Source organism: Podarcis gaigeae (assembly GCF_964106915.1).
Source record: "Podarcis gaigeae genome assembly, chromosome: 2".
In the NCBI taxonomy this organism is placed as follows: domain Eukaryota; kingdom Metazoa; phylum Chordata; class Lepidosauria; order Squamata; family Lacertidae; genus Podarcis; species Podarcis gaigeae.
In genome coordinates, this window is record NC_139679.1 from 121,745,128 (window position 1) to 121,767,717 (window position 22,590).

Here is a 22,590-nt window from a genome sequence, read left to right on the forward strand (position 1 = left end):
CAGTTGTCTAGAGAGCAAAAATGAATTAGATGGATGAAACAACAACAACAACAACAACAACAACAACAACAACAACAATAATAATAATAATAATAATATAGGGGCACAGCAGAACATGTATTATATACATGCTGAAGGTCCTGGGTTCAATTCCTGACATCTGCAAATCATCCTGAAATCTTTGGGGCAGGAGCAAGACTGCAAGAAACCTTTAATTGACTTTATAATTTCCTAGGCAACCAGCCGAAAGCCGCTAACAGCATTCTGACACCAGACTCCGTTCCACTTGAACAACGTGGTATATGGTGTGAAGCTAAGAATCACCAAAGAAGCTAAGAATCAGATACCACCACCTTCACTTTTTGTAGTTAGATGTGCCTTTGTGTTCAGATCAGGCCTGAATATGATAATGTAGCACTTCGGTAGGAAGATGCAGCCCAGAAGCCCAGCACTGGAGGCCAACATAGAGAAGACCTGCACAGCTACCATGAACTTCCCTTTTGTGCTCAGGTAGGTGGGCACAAAGGACACCCAAACACTGCAGAAGACCAGCATACTGAAGGTGATCAGCTTGGCTTCATTGAAGGCTCCAGGCAGCTTCCTGGCTAGGAAAGCCAACGTTAAGCAGATAGCCGCCAGGAAGCCCATGTAGCCAAGGACAGTGTAGAACATGGCAACAGATCCCTCATTGCATAGAAGGATGATCTCTCTAGCTTGGGAGTGCATGTCGGAGTCTGGGAAGGGTGGGGAGATTCCTAGCCAGATGGTGCAGATGACAACCTGCATACTGGAACAGGAAAGGACAATGGAGTTGGCCAGACTCTTCCCCAGACATCTCCTCACCTTGTTCCCTGGCTTTGTGGCCAAGAAGGCCAGCACCACAGTGATGTTTTTTGCCAACACAGAGGAGACGGCAACTGAGAAGATGATGCTGAAGGCTGTTTGTCGGAGAAGGCAGGTCACTTTGCTTGGCTGGCCGATGAAGAGGAAGGAGGACAAAAAGCAAAGCAGGAGGGCGATAAGGAGGATATAGGATAAGTCTCGATTGTTAGCTTTGACTATGGGAGTTTCCATGTATTTAATGAAGATTCCTAGGAGAACACCAGTGGTTAAGGACAAGAAGAGAGCAACGGACACCAGGACAATCCCCACGGGTTCTTCATAAGTGAGGAATGTTATAATCTTGGGGACACATTTGTCTCTTGCTTGATTTGCATGCTGTTCTTCTGGGCATTTGGTGCAATGCTTTGCATCTGAAGAGAAGAAGAAAGACTTCAGTATCACTAACAAAATTCTTACATCATAACTGTCTGTTTTCTAATACAGTGGTGCCCCGCAAGACGAACGCCTCGCAAGATGGAAAATCCGCTAGACGGATTTGGAGGCGCTTCACAAAACGAATTTCCCTATGGGCTTGCTTCGCAAGACGAAATGTCTTGCGAGTTCCTGTGGGTTTTTTCCCCTCCCCCCCTTCTCCTAAGCCGCTAAGACGCTTATCAGCTGATCCTCTAAAAGCCACTAAACCACTAATAGCGCTAATCCGCTAAGCTGTCAATGAGCTTGCTTCGCAAGACGAAAAAACCGCTATACGAAGAGCCTCACGGAATGGATTAGTTTTGTCTTGTGAGGCAACACTGTACATTGGGAAACAATAATAAGAGATTAATAAATGATAGAATTTTGATTATTTGGTGTACTGAAGTATGTATGCCAGTGGAAAAATACAGGCTAAGCTTCCTTCCAAGCCAAGAGCTTATCTGGGATAGAGGTACTAACATGATAAAAGCTGTTGAAGGCCCATCTGCGAGGAATTCTTGGGCCTGGGAAAACAGAGGTTGCCATGGTGATGGGGTGTGCATTTGAGGTGTCAGGAAAAGAGAGTCTTTACCAAGGTGTGCTGGGAAGAATAAGGCAGAGAAGAAGAAGGGACCCATTTTGGCTAGACTGGCTGAAGAACGGTTGGGAGAGATTTCTTGCACTCAAGTGCTGCACTGCTATGGGAAACAAGTCCCTCTTGAAAATGCCCTAAGATCTGGACTTCCTCCATGCAGACTGAAGGTGTAACTATGTGAATAAATCATATTTCTTAATGCTATGACAGTCTCCCCTGAGTATTCATTTCCCAAAAGGTGAGCCCCGGGAACCCCCTAGAATCTTGCTACCACTTGGCAGAGAGTGGGGTGGTGCCCAACTTCTGTAGGCTTAAATGTTTGTCTCCTTCCACTGACGGCTGTTGCGCTCATGGGCTTTTCATAGGCATCTGGTTCAACATTGTGACAGGGTGTTAGACTAGATGGGCCTTTGGCCTGATTAAGCAAGCCTCTCCCTTTCCTCTAGAGTCACCCGCCTTCCTGAACAGAGATGGTCCCTTCTGCACAAGGAGCACAATCATAGCAGCAAACGGGCTCTCCTTCTTTAGCTACTCTGGCGTATCCAGGGCGACAGCTTTTGATGCATCTTGAATGCGGCACGACCTAAAAACAAGGAGAAGGGGCATCAAAGGAGATCCACATAAATTACAGACAATCATCTGAAGGCCCTGACTGAAAAAAAAATGCTCAAATATCATTTTTAGAATACTGAGGTCAGGTGAGGAAGCTTAAAATGGGAATGAGACCCTTCCAAATTTTGTTTGGACTGTGGACACATGATTTTGTTTCTGATGTAAAGTTTCATATTTAAAAAACCATATACATTGGGATTTATACATTGTTTAAGGTTAAAGGTTAACTAATTAAACTCTCTATTGCCTTTTAAAATTTGTTTGGGGTTTATTGCTCCTGTTTGTTACTATGATATGTATTTTTGTTTTTTTATAAGTAGTTGGCGTTATTGGGCAGCTGTTAAAGCCCACATGGCAGCTACGGCCCCCCTGTCAACTTTGGGTCCATTTTCATCTCTCCCTCTGAGTGGATGAAGAAGGAAAAGTGTAAAGACAGCCTCTCCTCTCTTTGCCCCTCTCCAACTGAATTGCTATGCAAAACAGAGAGGGCAAGGAAAACAGCAGTGAAGGGCCCTGGGAAGGGCCATCTTAGGGTTAATCTGAAATGGGCAGCTACTGGCAAATTATCCGAACTTAGAAGATGTCACCACAAGGGAACTGCAGCCAGTGTGGTGGAGTGGTTAAAGGGATGGACAAGAACCCAGGTGTAATGGTTCTAGGGGTTGCTCGTGCGTAAGTCGTCGCCACACCTGGCTGAGTTACCTGGGTGAACCCTTTCTGTCCGGACAGCCACTCATCCATGGCTGTCTCAATCACTGGCAGAATCCCTCAGTGGGCATTTCTTGAACTTCTTCCAGCAAAGAAGTTCTTTGACGCCAAGTCTCCGCCTACTCTCCCTGCGTGGAAGTCTTCTGCGCAGGGAGGTTGTGGGCAGTGGAGGACCCGTGCTCTCCCCGCTGGTCTCCGGCGAGGAGTCATGGAACCTCCTCACCAATTCCCCCCTCTGCCCCCCTTGTTTCCTGCTTGGCAGGGGGTTGGACTCGATGGCCCTTGTGGTCTCTTCCAACTCTATGATTCTATGATTCTCCACTGGTGCTATGCTGATTTCCTTCCCCCGCAGATGGGCTGCCTCTCTCCCTCCTGGGACACTCTCCGGCATCCCTCTGGAGCCCTCCCTCCTCTTCTGGCTCTGATGGCAGTTCCCTGACACCAGGTGACTAAGGTTCAAATTCCCATGCAGCCATGAACCTTCCTGGGTGACCTTGGGCCATTCATTCCTCTCAATCTGTCCTACTTCACAGGGTTGTTGAGGGGATAAAATGAAGAGGCAGGAAACCATATATAGCATGTTGAGCTCCATAGAGAAAAGGTGGCATATGTCAGGTATAATGGCATCAGAAGTGCAGAAGCCACTGAAGCTTACAGAAGCCATAGAAGCTTATAGATGCTAACAGAAGTGTTCCGGAATCTTCCAGTGTGTCTGGAAGATTTCCAAGGTTCCAAGGTTTCCATAGAAATAGACATGGGCATGAATCCTGACAGGATATAAATGTAATAAATAAATAAATAAATAAATAAATAAATAAATAAATAAATGCAATAACCTTGCTGAATTTCCCAGGCCACAAAATGGCTTCTGGATTAATGGTTAATTTTATGTCAGAGGAGGGGTGCTCCTTGATGCTCCCAACTTTCATTCTGCTGATAGATCCATTGCGAAACATGACTGAGTTCACAATATCAAAGTTGGCAGTCAGCTCCCCTTTTTTATCGAAATACATCCCTCCTATGGATGCATTAGAAAGCTGGATTTCTTTTAAGAAAGTGTGAAGCTGGAATGGCAGAGAAAACACCAGCATTTAGAAAACATGATACGAGGGTTGCGTGTGGGAACTACAGGCTTGGGTGCAAACTCCATTGCAGATGATAGTAAAATATATAATTGCAAAACAATTGCAGGATGTTTCCTGGGCATTTGATTTATTAAATCCTTTTCCGAAGTAAAATATTTTGTAGGACATGGTCTTGTTTTTCTTTGATAATTGAGAAATGTTCCAGACATCATACCTGTCAGGTGCTGCCGCTAGGTCCCAGCTCACAGAGGACCAACGCCCAGTGGATCTTATATACAAAAGTCTTTATTGAAGTTTAGTTTCCATTTCCAAGCTCTGGGCGCGCAGACCCACGTCTTGACGCTAGATCGGCTAAGTCCCCTCTGACTCGCTGCTAAAGCCACACCAGTTTAAGATTCTCGCTTTGCTCCACCTCCTACGCTGCTCCTTCCTACGCTGGGTCCTTCTGCCCTCAGGGGTTATCTCCTTCCTCGATTCCTCTGACGCTGACCCCCCTGACCTCCCCCCTTCCTTCCGGCGGGCTTTAGGACCTGGCTCCCTGTCCGGACTCCCTGCTGTGCCGCTCGCCCGTACATTTGAACTTGGTGCGCGCGCCCAGCCGGTAACCTTCCTTCTGACCGTTTCCCCGCTTCCGGATGTGGGCGTGGCCAACCCTGCCTCCTCTCCTCCCGCCGGTGGTAAGAACACTGGTCCCGACTCCTGGGACTCCCCCTCCCCACTGCGCTCTGGTGGGGAAGCTGGTCCCGATTTCCAACTGCTGCTCAGGGACTCCCCGCTGGCCCCTCCCTCCTGAGGTTTCTCCCCTGGAACCTCCCTCGCTCTGGCCATCGGTGCTCCCTTCTGCGAGTCTTCCGAATCGCTAGAGAGGCTTGCGGAATGACTCTGGCAGCTGTCACTTCCTGCTCCTCCTTCGTCCTCTTCCTCCTCACTCTCCATTTGCTCCCCCTCCTGTGTCTCTCCTTCTGAACCCCTGACAATACCAATTTGAACTGAACTCCTAGCAGCCATATTTGATGACATTTGGGTCATTATAACAGGTCCTTTATGAGATTTTAAATCCTCTTGGGGATAAGACTGAAATAAACATACTGCATGTTGAGGTCATGGCCGGGAAAACACATTGGAACTCTAGAAAGCTTGCATGCATTTTGATCTGCTTTAATCTATCCTATTGTGATTTCTTACAAATAGTGAGGCCTTACAAATAGTGGGGGAGAGAAGGTAAGCAAAATGTGAGGGAGGTAGTGAAAGATACAGGAATATGAATGAAGATTTCCGAAAAATAGCAAGGAGAGACAAGAGGGCCTTCTTAAACAAGCGATGCAAAGAAATAGAGGAAAACAATAGAATGGGAAGAACCAGAGATCTGTTCAAGAAAATTGGAGATATGAAAGGAAAATTTTGTACAAAGATAGGAGTGCCTGGCGTGCTCTGGTCCATGGGGTCACAAAGAGTCGGACACGACTAAACAACTAAACAACAACAACAACAATTGTGATTTAAACTTTCTATAGCTTTCAAATTAGGGTATTACATTTCTCTGTGAGAATTTTATTGCTTTAACTTTTTTTGTAAACTATTTTGAGGTTTTTTCAGCAGTCAGGCGATATATACATTTTATGAAATAATTATATTAAATATCAATGTGAGAGAATGCTCCTTAACAATTTATTATACCGTATTTTGTGAAGGACAGGACATACAACCACAATGAGATAAACTACAAAAGATATAGACTCCAAAAAGAATTCCAATGACAGAAAACAGATGGCAAAAAGGGAAGAGGACAGACCTGCCATGGCCGCAGCCTTTGAAGTTCCAATCTGTCTCCTCCACCCACCATTAGCATCCATTTTGATCTGGATGAATATGCAGCATTTAAAGCCTGAGCCACAAGTTGGACACCGTAGTAAATGCTGTAACGATCTTGAGACCAGATTCTCTCAACTGCTTTCTGGGGCAAAGTTTCCAGCTGTTCCTTTTCTGTGCATCTTGTCCAACCCTCCATAGACAACACGTCATTTGAACATGAACAATTGAATGCTCTCGACCAAAACTGTGCAACTGTAACTTTAGGTTCAGAAGACAGTCGAGTATTGTAGCCATGTTGTGTCCTTTTCTTGGTATTCATTATAAAGGATAGAGAACCATGGGCAGGCTGGAAGGAAGCCACATCACCAAACGACGTCTCATCAACACTCGGAATGTCTGTTGTGATCCAGACTAATCCCTGAGATTTCCTCAATTCACGAATGTTTTGTAAGTAGATGATCACATAAACTCCATATTCAGAGTCTCCATAGTAAATGAACACCTTGACTTGTTGCAGGACAGAAGGTTTACAATGTAAGGATGACATCTCCATAATGAAATAAGGGATTTTTTCTAAGAAAGCCACACAAATCCCACTGCGAATCAGCAGAGGTGTGAAAACACTCAGGAACTTTTCTCCATTGTCATTGTCTGGAACAAAGAGACCAACCCAGGTCCACCTAAAATGCAACAACAACTTGACAATCCCCATGTACTGGGTATATTCTTTGGGGACCATCCGGTAGACAAAAGGGAAATGGGTTTTCTCGTTCAGATCCTGAGCAGCCGAGCCAAAACTGATCTAATAAGAAAAGGATTGGTGTCAAGTTTTCAGGAATACACAAGCAGGGCCCCACCTCATGATCAGGCCAAAGGCCCATCTTCTCACAGTAGCTAACCAGATGCTTCTGGATGTATGCAATGCCTTTGATGGAGGAATCCTGTTCAGAAGAAGACCTGGAGCTTACAGAGAAGGAAGGGGCTCTAATGGACACTGCAGCAATACAAAATAAGGAATACAAAATAAGGGCCCTGTCACATGATCAGGCCAATGATCATGTGACATTTAATCCAGCATCCTGTTCTCACAGTGGCTAACCAGTTGTTTCTGGGAACCATTTCATGCCTCCGGTGGAGAATCTGGAGCTCACAGAGAAAGAAGTGGTTCCAATGAATATTGAGGCAGACTAGGGCATCTGGGGCTTTCAGGGGTCATGGCATTCCAACCTCTTCTAAGAATCACAATGAGCCACTTCAAAGAATGAGAGGCAGAGGCTAAACAGCCACAGTCTGCAGGGCTGGAGGCCCCTTAACCTCCATGCTCAGTTAGTTTCTGGACAGCTACTGGTCTGCCTGTGAACCCCCCCCCCCCCGGGGAGCAAGGGCTACAGTGGTACCTTGGGTTACATAAGCTTCAGGTTACAGACTCCGCTAACCCAGAAATAGTACCTCGGGTGAAGAACTTTGCTTCAGGATAAGAACAGAAATCGTACAGCAGCGGTGCAGCGGCAGCAGGAGGCCCCATTAGCTAAAGTGGTGCTTCAGGTTAAGAACAGTTTCAGGTTAAGAACAGACCTCCAGAACGAATTAAGTTCTTAACCTGAGGTACCACTGTATGTTGAACTATGATACTAGTTTTTCCTACCCAGTCTGATGAGGTGAGAGAAAGAGACTCAGGGTTTTCCAAATCAGTTCCCACTTTCTTAAAATGTGACATTCTTTCTATGATCTGTCTTTTTGGGTGCTTGTGATTTCTGTTCCCCGGAGATCAGGGATGGGGAAAATTTGGTCCTCAGGATGTTGCTGAACTACAACTCCCATCAGTCCCCACAAGCATGGCGAATGGCCAGGAATGGTTGGCTTTGTAGTTCAGAAACCTCTGGAGGGGTTTCTCAACACTGGTGGAGATAATAGAAAAGAGGAAGAAAACATAGCTGGTCTCCAACCCCCTCCAAAATCCTACCTGGGGCATTTTGTAGATGCCCAACATGCTTGAAATCTGGCTGGCAATTTCAGAAGTAGTTGCTTCAAAAACTGCTATAACATTACTCTGTCTTCCACAGCTGTGGCTTGAAATGCTGTCTAGCAGAGCATCAGCTGTTGTTCCGACATCAAAAGCGGCCTCATAGATGCTGTAGCCCAGGGTGGCATTGGGTAAAAGCTTAGGATTCTGGTTGATCTCTTGGATGGCAAATAAGGGGGACAGAGTGGGAGAGGGGTTCTGTGATGTTAAACTGCAAATGAATAAACAATGAATAAATGAATAAAAATGAATAAAAAAATGAATAAATGAATAAATAAATAAATAAACATTTGTTTCAGCTGCCTCCTTACCATTTAATGAAGACAACATGTCATACTCATTGTTCTATAAGAACCTAAGAAGAATCTATTAGTTTTATATCTAACGGGCCAAGCTTTGAAGGAGTACAATCTTGTCCAGGTGCTCTAACAAGGAAATGAATATTTTTTGAGGCGAGCTTGCAGCTTGGGTGAATTTGATTGGAATGATAACTTACAGTTTCTGGAGCTTAGAGACTTGACAGGAACTATTTACAGGATGAGAAGGATCAAAAGAGAAATAGCAGACATTTTGTCCGCAGAGGACAGGAATCCAAATCTCTGAGATTGGTGGGCCGAGATAAGATACACATAGTGGTATCTGAAGAAGTGTGCATGCACACAAAAGCTTATATCCAGAACAAACTTAGTTGGTCTATAAGGTGCTACTGGACAATTTTTAAATTTTTAAATTTTGACTGTGTCAGACCAACACAGCTATCTACCTGAATCTAGAATAGTGGCTACAAACAATCCCTGGCTAGGTTGCCAGACAAGCTGTGGCCTTGTTTGGTTTCAAGTAGCCCATGCATTAACTAGAAGCGCAGAAGAAGGAAATGTGTTTGCTCTTTTCCAACAGTAAAGGTAAAGGTAAAGGGACCCCTGACAGTTAAGTCCAGTCGCGAACGACTCTGGGGTTGCGGTGCTCATCTCACTTTACAGGCCAAGGGAGCCAGCGTTTGTCCGCAGACAGTTTTTCCGGTTCATGTGGCCAGCATGACTAAGCTGCTTCTGGCGAACCAGAGCAGCGCACGGAAATGCCGTTTACCTTCCCGCTGGAGCAGTACCTATTTATCTACTTGCACTTTTTGGGGTGCTTTTGAACTGATAGGTTGGCAGGAGCTGGGACAGAGCAATGGGAGCTCACGGGGATTCGAACTGCCAACCTTTTGATCTGTAAGCCCAAGGCTCAGTGGTTTAGACCACTGCGCCACCCACCTTCCAACAGTAGCAACATTAAATCACGGCTGAGAACAAGGTCAAGATCCAGGAGTTCATGATGAGTAGCACTTGTTCTAAAACTCAACAGGACTTGTTAAGTTGTTCCAACAATATCCCCTGCCCACTTACCTAGCTTTTAAGGAGAGGCAGAGAAATCTCAGTTGCTTGCAAGTTATTCTCTTTCTCTCCCTGCAGGAATTCCCTGACTGAAGATTTCAAACCTCTTCGGGGTTGGAGTCAGTCCCCTCTCTAATCTTGATGCACTGCTTTTCCCCAGAATGCATCATTGGGCATGGCTCCCAAATTCTTGCATTCTGTCCCAGCAGATTGTGAGAGTTTTACACCTCAGGGATGCTTCCTCAAGCTGGGAATGCTGCCTAGTAACTCTGCAGAAGTTATGAGTATTTAGCTTAAGTAACTATGAACCCTAAAATCTGGGATTCCCTCGAAACCGGTGCTAAATTTTGCAGTCAGTTTGCAAAAGTTTGCAGTGAAAATCCTGCATTTGGAATCAACCCACAAACTGAGTAATTGATACATCAAATTGAGGTTTGTAAATCCAAAAATTGAAGCCCCAAAAGGAGGTTCAGAATTAACCTCCCTGTTTGCAAAATACAAAGGGGTCAGTGTGAATTTAAATCCCCAAACCTTCTTTTTAAGTCAATAGATGGGCAAAGGAGGGTTTATCAGGGATTGCCAGAAATCAGTTGCTGTCTGGCAAATAGCAGTGATTGCGAACGCAAGGTGGGTAACATAAATCACTTACCTCATAACATGGTTTCTGGGGCCTTGGGAAAAGTCAGGTGGGCAAATATGAACACGTCCTTGATTTATGACTCCACCAATAAGGTGGTCACCTGGCCTGAAATAATTCAATGGATCGTGATCCTCTTCCATATTTAATGGACATTTTGCTTTCAGCATCGCACTGACTCCATGGGGAATAAGCAGCAGAAATAGCAGCAGCACTAATACCATCCTGGCTTTGCCTGCAAGAGCCACACACTCTTCTGACAGCAGTGACATTAGGAGCGCAGCTGGACTCATACAGTAGCTTCAAGCAAAGGTACAAAAAGGAAAACTCCCACAGAAAGGATCCCTGCCTGCCCCAAATCTCTCAGTCCACGCTTCAGATATTTATAACACACTTCTTTTTGTACAGCAGGTTTACGACAATATGTTAGCTCATCCTGACTATGATTATGATGTTTATGTTATTTTTGGACTCAAAGACCATCGCTGGGCAAATCTCTGGACTAGATAAATAAATCACCATGATTTTGATAATTATAAGGTTAAGAAGGTCCACCTCCCTGGCATCTATGTATGACTCAACGGGCAGCTGCAGAGCGAGAGCAAAACGTGTTAGTTAGAACTCACAGGTGGGGCTGTCATTCTGGGCCCTGTTAAACCTGAGGGGAATACAACTCCAGTAAAGTTCAGGAAATTATAGAACAGTTATTATTGATAAAGATGAGCAAGGCAGGACATGATTGATGTTTATAAACTCCTGTATGGATTATACGGATAGCAAAAAGTTTTTCCCCCTCCCAACAATAAAGCCAGAAGTTTGTACCAAGTGGAACTTCAATCTTGGTGTCCTAGGCCATCATGCAACATGCTGGGACATCTGCCTGGCTGCTGTTAGAGAAGGTAGCTGCACTAGAGTCCTAGATCTGATACAAACTGTAAACAGACCAAGACATTGGCAGGATTATTGTAAAAACTTGCAGTTTTAAACCTGCAGTCCTGCTTGTGGCTTCCCACTGTGGCAGCTGGTTGGCTGCTGTTAGAGAATGTAGCTGCACTAGAGGAGTCCTAGATCTGATACAAACTGTACACAGATCAAGACACTGGCAGGATTATTGTAAAAACCTGTTGTTTAAAATATATATGTGAGATATACAGTGGTGCCTCGGGTTATGAGCAACCTAGTTAACACAGTTTTTGGATTATGAACACTTCAAACCTGCAAATGCGTGGTCCGGTTTGCATATATTTTTTGGGTTGTGAACGTACTCCGTTCAGGGGTGCACTTCCGCTTTGTCAGTATGCCCTTCCTTCGTTCAGCACGGCGGCGGCTGCAGCAGCAGCGGCAGAGGGACCCAGCACAGGGGAGCAGCGGTGGCATTCCTTGTCTGCTCAGCACAGCCTTCTTGCGATCTCCCTTGTTTTGCTCTGCTGCCAGCTTTGACCTTTTAACTGCTATGCCTTCTTTTCCTCCCTCTCTCCGACGCCGCCAGATATTTCTGCCTTAGGACGAGGGGACAGGAGCTTGGCGAGACCCGAGTGGTTTGCTCTTTTCTTTCCAGTTTCTGGGTTGGGCAGGTTATGTGGCTCTGTCCTGTTTCTGGGTCCATCGAAGCCTCTGGACGATCACAAGTAGGGGCCCTGAAACAAAAGCCAGGAGCCTTTAAGTTCTTCGTTTATTTGCTGGTTAAGTTTGTATGCTGTCGCTGCAGCATCAAGGACCCCCTTCTCCACTTCAGGGTGATGCTGCCGCGGCTGGAAGTGACGTCCCTTTCTTGCTTGGCACAGCCTTCCGTCGCTTATAAATTATTTCTCAATATTCTTTTATCCTTTTACAAGTCCACCACATATGATAAAACGTACTCTCAGCCTCATTGCATCTCCAGCACTTATTTGATTCAGACTCATACATTTTGGCAAGTCTACTCAGAGTTAAATACCATCTGTAGATCATTTTCATATAGTTCTCCTTCAAAGAATTAAATGATGTGAACTTCAAATCACTCTTCCAAGGTTTTTCACAGAGATTCAGATCTATATTATGTCCTATATCTATTGCCCCTTGTGTCATAGAAGCGGGTGGTGCTGTGGTCTAAACAACTGAGCCTCTTGGGCTTGCAGATCAGAAGGTCAGTGGTTCGAATCCTGGTGACGGAGTGAGCTCCCGTTGCTCTGTCCCAGCTCCTGCCAACCTAGCAATTCAAAAGCACGCCAGTGCAAGTATAAATAGGTACTGCTATGGCAGGTAGGAAAACCGTCTTTCTGTGCACTCTGGTTTCTGTCACAGTGTTCCATTGCACCAGAAGAGGTTTAGTTATGCTGGCCACATGACCCGGAAAGATATATGTGGACAAATGCCGGCTCCCTCGGCCTGAAAGCGAGATGAGCGCCACAACGCCAGAGTTGCCTTTGACTGGACTTAACTGTCCAGGAGTCCTTTACCTTTACCATAGAAGCTTTAACAAGCTCGTCTTTTGTTTCCCACTTTAATAACAAATTGTACATTTTATTTTATAAAAGTTCTTTTTCAAATCGTGAGCTTTGGTCAGAAAAAAATCATTTCCCCTGTCAATTTTAAACTTTTTGTGCAATTGATGATATTGTTATCAATCTGTAACGTGGCTCCTTACATTTCTATTGGTTTCAGTTTCGGTTCTCCCTCTGTAAAATATAGCAATTCCCTGTAAGTTTCCCATTCTCTAATTTCCTTATAGTTCTATCTACATCCAGGGAAACCAGTCCATTGAGATTCCCCATCACTATTATTCTATTATCACATATGCCAAAGTTTCTCTTCCAATGTTTTAAAGAAGTCTGCTTTTCTTTCATTAGGGGCATAAATTCCTACTAAAATTATTTGTTCCTCCTCTAGACTCATTTTGGTCACCACTATTCTACCTTCTTCATCTTTAAATAAAAATTTGGGGACTAATTTGGGATTGACATACATCACTACCCCTCTTTTTTTAATCCGAAGAGATGAATTCTTGCCCCAGATTTTTATTAATGATTTTCTATGTTGCCTTTTATATGTGTCTCCTGCAAGCAAATGTCGAATTTCTGTCCTATCAAAATATGTGCTACTTTATTCCTTTTCGTTTTATTGTTTAGTACATTTACATTCCATGAAAGAATTCTAAGATCCATTTTCAGTTATATCTTATTTACCCTTCTACTCCCCCCTTTACTGTCTGCCCTCTTCTTCCTTCACCACTCCCTCTTCCACTTCTTTCTGCCTAGATCCCAAAACTTCACCAAAGTCTTTTTTGTATCTTCTTACAAAGCCATGTGCCCTCATTGGTTCCACAAATCTCTGCTTTTTGCCTTTATAGGTGAAGTAGACTCCCCCATCCCTATCTAAAGCGGATAGTTTTTTCGTTTTAAGGGCCTCTGTCAAAACATTATAGACTTCTCTCTTCTTCAGAAATTATAATTCTTTCTTTATCTATTTCAAGACCTTTCTCATAATATGTTTCTTGATCAAACAAGAAAAGCTTTACTTCCAAAAAGAAGTTTGTGAAACAAAATTGGGTCTAGAGATGCATTCTTTTAGGTACAATTTGGAATATTGGCATAAATTATGGGGCGCTCTTGAAATGGCATATGATAAAGGGCTGCAACTAATCAGCTGCTGAATGGACTTGGCTTGAGCCATGAAGGTATTTTAATGATTTTCAACTAGCGCGAAGAGACTTATAATATCCAGAATGGAAGGGGAGGCAAGGCAATATTTGTTCTGAAAGGTCTCCTAAAGCTCCTAAAAGGTCTTTTTCTCTTTTGACCTTCACCGCAAAATGAAAGAATCATGTTTAGATGTTTAGATGCTATCTGTTATAGAGGAAGAGAGAGAAGCCAATGATTTATACTCAATAATGGGGTTTACAATGTGTTTTATACCCTCGCCTCTTGACTGAAGTTGAATGGATCTTATATTAATTTTCTTTGAGCTGTATGAAGAAAAAAGTGGAGAAGAGAATCAATTTGCCAAGGACTCTTAATTACACTTGCCAGGAGTTTATAAATGTGATTTTGATCTTTAATTGCGAGCTGTGGAAAATAACCCCCAGAATTTTAATGGCAGAGCAGGCATCTTCTTGGAAGTTATTTATAACTCAGCACGTCCTTGGACAGGGACGCAGGTGGCGCTGTGGGTTAAAGCCTCAGCGCCTAGGACTTGCCGATCGAAAGGTCGGCGGTTCGAATCCCTGCGGCGGGGTGCGCTCCCGCTGCTCGGTCCCAGCGCCTGCCAACCTAGCAGTTCAAAAGCATCTCCGGGTGCAAGTAGATAAATAGGGACCGCTTACCAGCGGGAAGGTAAACGGCGTTTCCGTGTGCGGCTCTGGCTCGCCAGAGCAGCGATGTCACGCTGGCCACGTGACCTGGAAGTGTCTCCGGACAGCGCTGGCCCCTGGCCTCTTAAGTGAGATGGGCGCACAACCCCAGAGTCTGTCAAGACTGGCCCGTACGGGCAGGGGTACCTTTACCTTTACCTTTACCTTTTACCTTTACGTCCTTGGACAACAGAAGGGATGTTTCCATAGGAATGGCATGGACTGAGAAAGATGGCAATTAATCTCTCTCCACTCTAGGTCTGTGAACAGACTGCTGGAAAGGCTCAACATGCAAATGGCTATTCAATGTGTTTGGAAAATAAAAATGCTGCTGTTTGTAAGAAAACAAGTACGGCTAGCTACAAAAATGGATTAAGACTAACAGAAGAATAAGGAGGTGATTAAAGAAGAAGAATGAATGTGGCAGCATCAGAAAGCAATCAACATATGTTTATGAAAGGAGCAGGAAACCTTTTTTATTTTTTAAAAAGTGTATTAATTTTTTAAAAAATAATATTTTATTAAGTTTCCATTTCATTATATATAAACACATCTATATTACTCACATTAAGTTTTTGCTCATATGAGCTGGTTGACTTCCCTCACTCCCGCCTTGTGGTTACCATAATTCCTATTTATTTCACCACATTTGTAGCTCTTCCTCCTTACATTTAATCCATTTCAATTTTTACATTTTAAATAAATATAAAAAGGTATCAATCATAAACATTGCAAGCCCTCTTATTTGAAGGACAATTGCAAAGAATTAATAACATTAGCAGGCAAAGTGTATTAAATTTAAATAATTTGGACTGATTTGTTAAAATTCAGGAAACTAATTAAAAAAATAATATAAAAAAGAAAAATGTGATTTGACCACTTCTGAAAATTTCCAACCTGAACTCATAGGTTTATTATTTCTACTACCTTGTTGCTAAAGCCGGAGATGTTTGCGACAAGACAATTACACTCTTAGGTCATCTATGATTCTATGACTTAATAGTGTTTCATTCTTTTTATATATATAATATTTTTATTGTTTTTTTTTCAGATTTAACATATTTTTACATTTCATACATCATCCAATCCAGTTCCTTAGAACTTGTCAATTTCCCTCCCTCCCCCCATGGGTTCTTAATTTAAAACGAACATCAATTCCATCTTTCTAAATTGGCCATCTATTTTTCCTTCCTTCTTTGAGACAGTCAAATCCGCCATGATAAAATGGGCGCAGGATGTGGGGCACAACATTATGTTTGTAGACTGGGAAAGGTTATGGAACACCGGTTTGAAATTTACGGCATGCACTGCCCTGAAGGAAAATATTATGAAAATGGTATACCGGTGGTACATGACCCCAGTCAAGCTAGCTAAGATATACCATCTGTCTGACAACAAATGTTGGAAATGTGGAGAGGCGGAAGGGACATTCTTTCATCTCTGGTGGACCTGCCCGAAAGTGAAGGCCTTCTGGGAGATGATCCATAATGAACTAAAAAAGGTACTGAGATTTACCTTACCTAAGAAACCAGAGGCCTTCCTTCTGGGCATGGTGGACCAGAGAGTGCTTAAGAAGGACAGAACCTTTTTCATGTATGCTACCACAGCAGCAAGGATCCTGATTGCAAAATATTGGAAGACACAAGATTTACCCACGCTGGAGGAATGGCAATCGCAGTTGATGGACTATATGGAATTGGCTGAAATGACTGGCAGAATCCGAGACGCGGGAGAAGAAACAATTGAGGAGGACTGGGAAAAGTTTAAGGACTATTTGAAAAAACACTATAAGCTGTATGAATGTTAAAAAATGCACCTTTCAGGAAATTCTAGCTTCAGCAAATGTAAGTTAATGAAATGAAAATTAAGACACAAGAATTTAGAGGTAAAATAATGAAACAACTTTATTGTGTTTAATACAAAGCATATAAGAATTGAGTTACAGTAAAATTGAAAATAGGGAACATGATAAAATGGAAGTTACAATAAGTTTTGAAATAAGTTAACAAATTGCTGATGCTTTATAAGACAGAGAACGCAGGGTTCGGAGGTTGTGGGGAAGTCCTATAGATTAGATGGAAAAAGAATATGGAAATTTGTTATTCTTCTATTCTATTTTCTTATAACCACTCTTTATTCTTTTTTCTGTATTTCTGTATTTCTAAAAAGCAATAAAAAATATTTTAAAAAAAATATTTTTCCTTCCTTCTTAATGCACATAAACTGATTTTCCAACATAACTAGCTTTTTTTCATTCCTATCAGTGCTTTTAAGTGCTCACAGTGGTCCTTTAAATCCCACAAAAATTTTCCAGTCTTTTTCGAATATTTGATCTTCTTGGTTTCAGATCTTTCCTGGTAACTTTGCCATCTCTGCATAGTGCATCAGTTTCATATGCCAATCTTTCTTTGATGGTATTGTTTATTGTTTCCAGTTCTGGGCTAATAAAGTTCTTGCTGCTGTTGTTGCATACATAAATGTTTATCTTCTCTAGGTATCTCCTCACTAATTATACCTAACAGAAAGGCTTCTGGCTTTTTAACAAATGTATTTTTACATATTTTCTTTAATTCATTATATGACATTTCCCAGAAAGTCTTTACCTTACTACACATCCACCATATATGGTAAAACATACCTTTGCTTTCTTTACACTTCCAGTGCACTTTTGAGCAGGTTTTATACATCTTTGCAATTTTAACTGGTGTTAGATACCAACGATACATCATTAAAAAAAAAAAAAATTCAATGAGCAGCATGCAGTAAATTTTATGTCCTCTTTTCACAATTTTTCCCAGGCTTTCGTTTGAATATTATACCCAAAATCTTTTGTTCATTGGATCATTACAGATTTTACTTCTTCATCCATTGTATGCCATTCCAACAATAGCTTGAACATTTTAAATAATATTTTCACATTATTATCTAGCACCTCTACCTCAGACTTTGATCTTGTGTCAAAACCTTTTCTTTTATCTATCTTAAACATATCACTTATCTGGCAGTGTTCTAACCAATCTTCCACCAATTCTTTCACCTCCTCTTTTTTTTCTATTTTAACTGGTTTTCTGTCTCCATTAACAAATCCCTATAGGTGGCCCATATCCCTTTCATATTTAATTTTTTAACAGAAACAGCTTCTAAGGGCGAGAGCCAACAAGGGGTTTTCCTTTCAACTAATTTTTTGTATCTATCCCATACCTCGTAGATCGACTTTCTTATAATGTGGTTCTGGAATCCTTTATTTACTTTAACTTTGTAATACCATAATTAAGCATGCCACCCAAATCTATTATCATGTCCTTCCAGATCCAATAAGTCTGTAATTTTCCAACATTATCCAATACCGTAGCAAGCAGAAGCAGGACAACTCATAATATAATTGTGTTTCTAATTGTCCTGACACAAACCAGGGTAGAGTCCACCTTAACAACATATTTTATGTGAAGTTAAGAATCTTCAAAGAAGCTAAGAATCAGACACTTCCGCTTTCACTCTTTGTAGTTAGATGTGCCTTTGTGTTCAGATCAGGCCTGAGTATGATAATGTAGCACTTCGGTAGGAAGATGCAGCCCAGAAGCCCAGCACTGGAGGCCAAAATAGAGAAGACCTGAACAGCTACCATGTACTTCCCTTTGGTGCTCAGGTAGGTGGGCACAAAGGACACCCAAACACTGCAGAAGACCAGCATGCTGAAGGTGATCAGCTTGGCTTCATTGAAGGACCCAGGAAGCTTTCTGGCTAGAAAAGCAACCGTGAAGCAAATGGCTGCCAGGAAGCCCATGTAGCCAAGGACAGTGTAGAACATGGCAACAGATCCTTCATTGCATAGAAGGATGATTTTTCCAGCTTGGGAGTGCATGTCGGAGTCTGGGAATGGTGGGGAGATTCCTAGCCAGATGGTGCAGATGACAACCTGCATACTGGAACAGGAAAGGACAATGGAGTTGGCCAGACTCTTCCCTAGCCATCTCCTCACCTTGTTCCCTGGCTTTGTGGCCAGGAAGGCCAGCACCACAGTGATGGTTTTTGCCAACACAGAAGAGACGGCAACTGAGAAGATGATGCTAAAGGCTGTTTGTCGGAGAAGGCAGGTCACTTTCCTTGGCTGGCCGATGAACAGGAAGGAGGACAAAAAGGAAAGCAGGAGGGAGATAAGGAGGATATAGGATAAGTCTCGATTGTTAGCTTTGACTATGGGAGTTTCCATGTATTTAATGAAGATTCCTAGGAGAACACCAGTGGTTAAGGACAAGAAGAGGGCAAAGGACTCCAGGAGGATCCCCAAGGGTTCTTCATAAGTGAGAAATGTTATAATCTTGGGGACACATTTGTCTCGCGCTTGATTTTCATGCTGTTCTTCTGGGCATTTGGTGCAATGCTTTGCATCTGCAGAGAAGAAGAAGGACTTCAGTATCACTAACAAAATTCTTACATCCATAACTGTCTGTTTCTAATACATTGGGAAACAATAATAAGAGATTAATAAATGATAGGGTTTTGATTATTTGGAGTACTGGAGTATGTAAGCCAGTGGAAAAATACAGCCTAAGCTTCCTTCCAAGCCAGGACGTTATCTGGGATAGAGGTACTAACATGATTTCTGACTTCCGGAGGCGGCGCGAAGGGTAATGGCTGCCCTTTCCTAACCGGGAAGGGAGCTCCCCTCAAAAACGGGTCGTCCGCTACGGCGAAGCGGAGACCCACACCGGAAAACCGCAGGCGGCAGAAGCCTGCGGTCTTGGGACCTGGCGGGCGACAGGAGCTGCCCCCAAAATGTTGAAGGAACCCCGTAAGGGGCTCCGGATCGTGGAGGAGGCAGCGGCGCTGAGGGTCGTTCCGCAATCGGCGGAGAGAAGCCGCGAAGCTGTTGCCAGTGAGCGCTGACCTTTCTTCCTGGATTTGGCACTTTGGAATGCAGCAACCCGTGAGTAATAAGGACTTTTAAACAATCTAAAGATTCAAAGCTACAGAATTTGGCTGAAAGCGGAGGACGAAAAAAAAAGGAAGTCCGTCTTCCGCTGTCACTAAACTTCAAAGCAAAGAGCAGGAGGAGTGGAGGCAGTGAGTGAACCTTTAACTAATTGGATTTGAGCATCCATTGAATCTTTTTTAAATGCAGAAAAGGACTGTAAGCATTGGATTTATGTTCTGATATGGACTGTGGAATCTTCCTCTGTTGAAGTTACAATTTAAAGAAGAAACCCAGGGTCTGGAACTGCCTGGCAACAGTAGCAGTCAGCCTGCAGACTTAGATACTTGGAAACATAAACTGGGGAAAAAATCTGAGGGGTCTGGACTTTGCTACTTTGAAACACCATTTGATGTACCAGCAAGCACTGTTTGAGACATTGTGCTTTTGTAAAACCAACTCTGCTGAAAATCTAACATTTGAAGGTTTTTGGACACTAACTTTATTTTCTCTGCGTATTGCACTAACTGATTTCTTCCCGAAAGACATTTTATGCTCCCCCTAGAGGTTCTTGGAATTTACAGCAGTGGCATTGTTTTACTTTCCATTTCCCGGCCTTCTGGCTGACTGTTACCATCTGGCTGACTGTTACCATTCTCATGGGAATAACTCAGCTTGACCTTGATTCTTAGATAAACTTGGAATGAGTGGCGCAAAGAAAAAGGAGTCAAAAGAAAAAGAACAAAGACCAAGAACTAGACAAACAACCTTAGCCTCAACCTTACAGCAACGCAGATCGTCTGTGCCTATTTTGCTTTCTGAGGAAGAAACCGCTTCCCTGCCACGTGCAGGGGAAGGAGAAACAGAGGAACCACAACTGGAAGATATGGCCTCAGGAACAGCTGCTTCTATCTTAGAAAAAATCTATGAAAAATTGGAATCTTTGGACAAGAGAGTGGAATCTTTGGATAAAAAGGCTGATGAACAAACATTTAAAATAGACCAAAACACAGAATGTTTAAATAGATTAACTGGACAAGTGGCACAGAACGTTCAAACAATTGCAGAACTGAAGGAGGCTACAGGGGAGAATAGGAAATTGGCTGAAGACACTAGCCAAAGACTTGGAGAGTTAGAAAAAGAGGTGAGACCACTCAATAAACAAGTAGGTGAACATCAGACCTACCTTTCGATGATTGAATTGAAAAATAGGGAGACTAATTTAAGGATAAGGTTGGTACCGGAAGTGGAAGAAGATAACTTGGCTGAGTTTCTGACCAAAATATTTTCCGAGCATTGGAACTTAGAGGAGAAAGATTTTAAAATTACATCAGCTTTCAGACTTGGAAGATTGACAAAAAAAGACAAACCCAGAGACTGTTTGATAACACTGAGATCAAAGGAGGAGAGGGACAAGATTTTGGGCCTACACTACGGAAAGTCACTGGACATTTTGGACAAAAGAATTGAAATTTACAAGGACATCCCTAAACAGCTTTTGGATTTGAGATCTGAGTATTTGGACTAGCAAGACTGCTGAGGAGTAACTCAATCATCTTCAGGTGGGACTTTCCTCAAGGACTATCTTTTACTTTTAGAGGGAGGAAGATTAAAATTAGAACATTGGAAGACAGAGATAAGTTTCTGAACCAACACGGAGAAGACCTTCATAAAGGACTTGGATTACCTTCGGGGCCTGGAGCACCAGAGGCACCTGCACCCTTGGATTCTGAAGATCCAGCGAATAAGGTACCACCCCCAGAAAAATAACCAGATTTATTCAGGATGTCTCTGCAACTTTTGAGTTGGAATATAAATGGCTGCAACATTCCGGAAAAAAGGAAGAAAAATTTTCATATATTAAAAAAGGAACAATTGGACATTATTTGTTTGCAAGAAACACATGTGACTAGGCTCCACAGAAAAGTGTTGATAAATAAAAGACTTGGTCAGGAATTTATATCTTCAGACATAGTAAAGAAGAGAGGTGTGGTGATATATTGGTTGTTTGGTTGTTGTTGTTGTTTTGCTTTTGTTGTTTTTAAGGGATGGCATCCAATTTCGTTGCACTTGTGCAATGTTGCACTTGTGTAATGACAATAAAGAATCTATCTATCTATCTATCTATCTATGCAAAAGAGAGCCTTTCACCTAAATTTTTATTTAAAGATGAACATGGCAGAATTTTGGCAATTGAAATACAACACCAAGGAGAAAAAATTTTGCTATTAGGAATTTACGCACCAAATGAAGGAAAATCGGAATTTTACAAGAAGTTGCATGAGAGCATGCTGGAATATCTGGACTATGACAACATCATCATGATGGGAGATATGAACGGGATCGTATCAACTAACATGGATAAGTCACAAAGCCAAAAAGTTACTAAAGATGGCAGACTACCAAAGACTTTTTTCGAAATGACAGACAATATGGACTGGATTGATATATGGAGAACAAAGAACCCCTTGGGGAAAGAAGGAACATTCTTCTCTGAAGCCCAGCTGACTTGGACAAGAATTGACCAAATATGGATTACTAGAGGTCTGGCACCTAAGGTTAGGAAAGTGGAAATCTGCCCAAAGACCTGCTCTGACCATAACGCTTTGAAAATGGATATGACACTACTACCAACCGGCTCCTTTAGATGGAAGATGAATGACAATTTGTTTAGAGATCAGGAGATCATTAAGAAGGCCCAAAAAGTTTTAAAGGACTATTTTGAGATAAACTTGAACACTACGGTGGAAAAAGGAATAATTTGGGACGCAAGCAAAGCCGTGATGAGAGGGTTCTTGATACAACAGAATGCTATAAAGAAAAGAACACAAAATGAAAAGAAAGACAAGATTCTGGAGAAAATTAAAGAATTAGAGAAGAAGTTAAGAATAAACCCGAAGTCACAGCTGATTTTGAGAGAAATTAAACTTCACCAGGCACAATATTCTAAACTGATAAACCAGGAAATAGAATGGAAGATTAAATCAATGAAACAAAAAACGTTTGAATCGGCAAATAAATGCGGGAAACTGCTGGCCTGGCAGTTGAAGAAGAGACAAAAGTTGAATATAGTAACAAATTTGGAAATTGAAGGAAGAAATATCCAGAACCCAGTGGAGATTAGAAAGTGTTTCCAGAAATATTTTAAAAAATTATATACTCAAGGGCCGCAAAATGAGGTTGAGATTGAACAATTCCTGGAAAAAA

At 42.5% G+C, this 22,590-nt stretch overlaps 3 protein-coding genes across 8 annotated transcripts in view; all 3 read right to left on the bottom strand.

Moving 5' to 3' along the window:
- The window catches only part of LOC310837261 (vomeronasal type-2 receptor 26-like), a 41,077-nt gene that overhangs the window by 8,309 nt on the left and 10,178 nt on the right, over nucleotides 1–22,590 (bottom strand). For 5 of the 6 annotated variants that reach the window (XM_083723511.1, XM_083723514.1, XM_083723512.1 and 2 more), the window contains one exon: nucleotides 17,247–18,860. The exons of the other annotated variant lie outside the window; for it this stretch is intronic. In XM_083723511.1, the coding sequence (XP_083579637.1) occupies nucleotides 17,947–18,860 (914 nt within the window). In that variant the 3' untranslated portion in view covers nucleotides 17,247–17,946. Of the gene's footprint in view, nucleotides 1–17,246; nucleotides 18,861–22,590 lie in introns of those variants that run through there. 6 annotated transcript variants of the gene reach the window in all.
- LOC310837887 (vomeronasal type-2 receptor 26-like) lies at nucleotides 101–4,082 on the bottom strand. The gene is made up of 3 exons (XM_083725104.1): nucleotides 4,048–4,082; nucleotides 2,344–2,474; nucleotides 101–1,253 (listed from the first exon to the last, which is right to left on the bottom strand). The coding sequence occupies exons 2-3, from the start codon at nucleotides 2,390–2,392 to the stop codon at nucleotides 340–342; spliced, it is 963 nt and encodes a 320-aa protein (XP_083581230.1). The 5' UTR covers nucleotides 2,393–2,474; nucleotides 4,048–4,082; the 3' UTR covers nucleotides 101–339.
- LOC310837771 (vomeronasal type-2 receptor 26-like) lies at nucleotides 5,988–8,881 on the bottom strand. The gene is made up of 2 exons (XM_083724856.1): nucleotides 8,072–8,881; nucleotides 5,988–6,910 (listed from the first exon to the last, which is right to left on the bottom strand). The coding sequence occupies exons 1-2, from the start codon at nucleotides 8,459–8,461 to the stop codon at nucleotides 6,017–6,019; spliced, it is 1,284 nt and encodes a 427-aa protein (XP_083580982.1). The 5' UTR covers nucleotides 8,462–8,881; the 3' UTR covers nucleotides 5,988–6,016.

Bases quoted from the DNA above. Each gene is read 5' to 3' on its own strand.
- LOC310837771 (XM_083724856.1), bottom strand. From the start codon at position 8,461: ATGTTGTCTTCATTAAATGGTAAGGAGGCAGCTGAAACAAATGTTTAT. The intron at 6,911-8,071 runs GTAGGATTTTGG...TTTTCTTATTAG, and splicing joins GCATCTACAAAATGCCCCAG to ATCAGTTTTGGCTCGGCTGC.
- LOC310837887 (XM_083725104.1), bottom strand. From the start codon at position 2,392: ATGATTGTGCTCCTTGTGCAGAAGGGACCATCTCTGTTCAGGAAGGCG. The intron at 1,254-2,343 runs GTGACTCTAGAG...TCTTCTCTTCAG, and splicing joins ATCTCTGTTCAGGAAGGCGG to ATGCAAAGCATTGCACCAAA.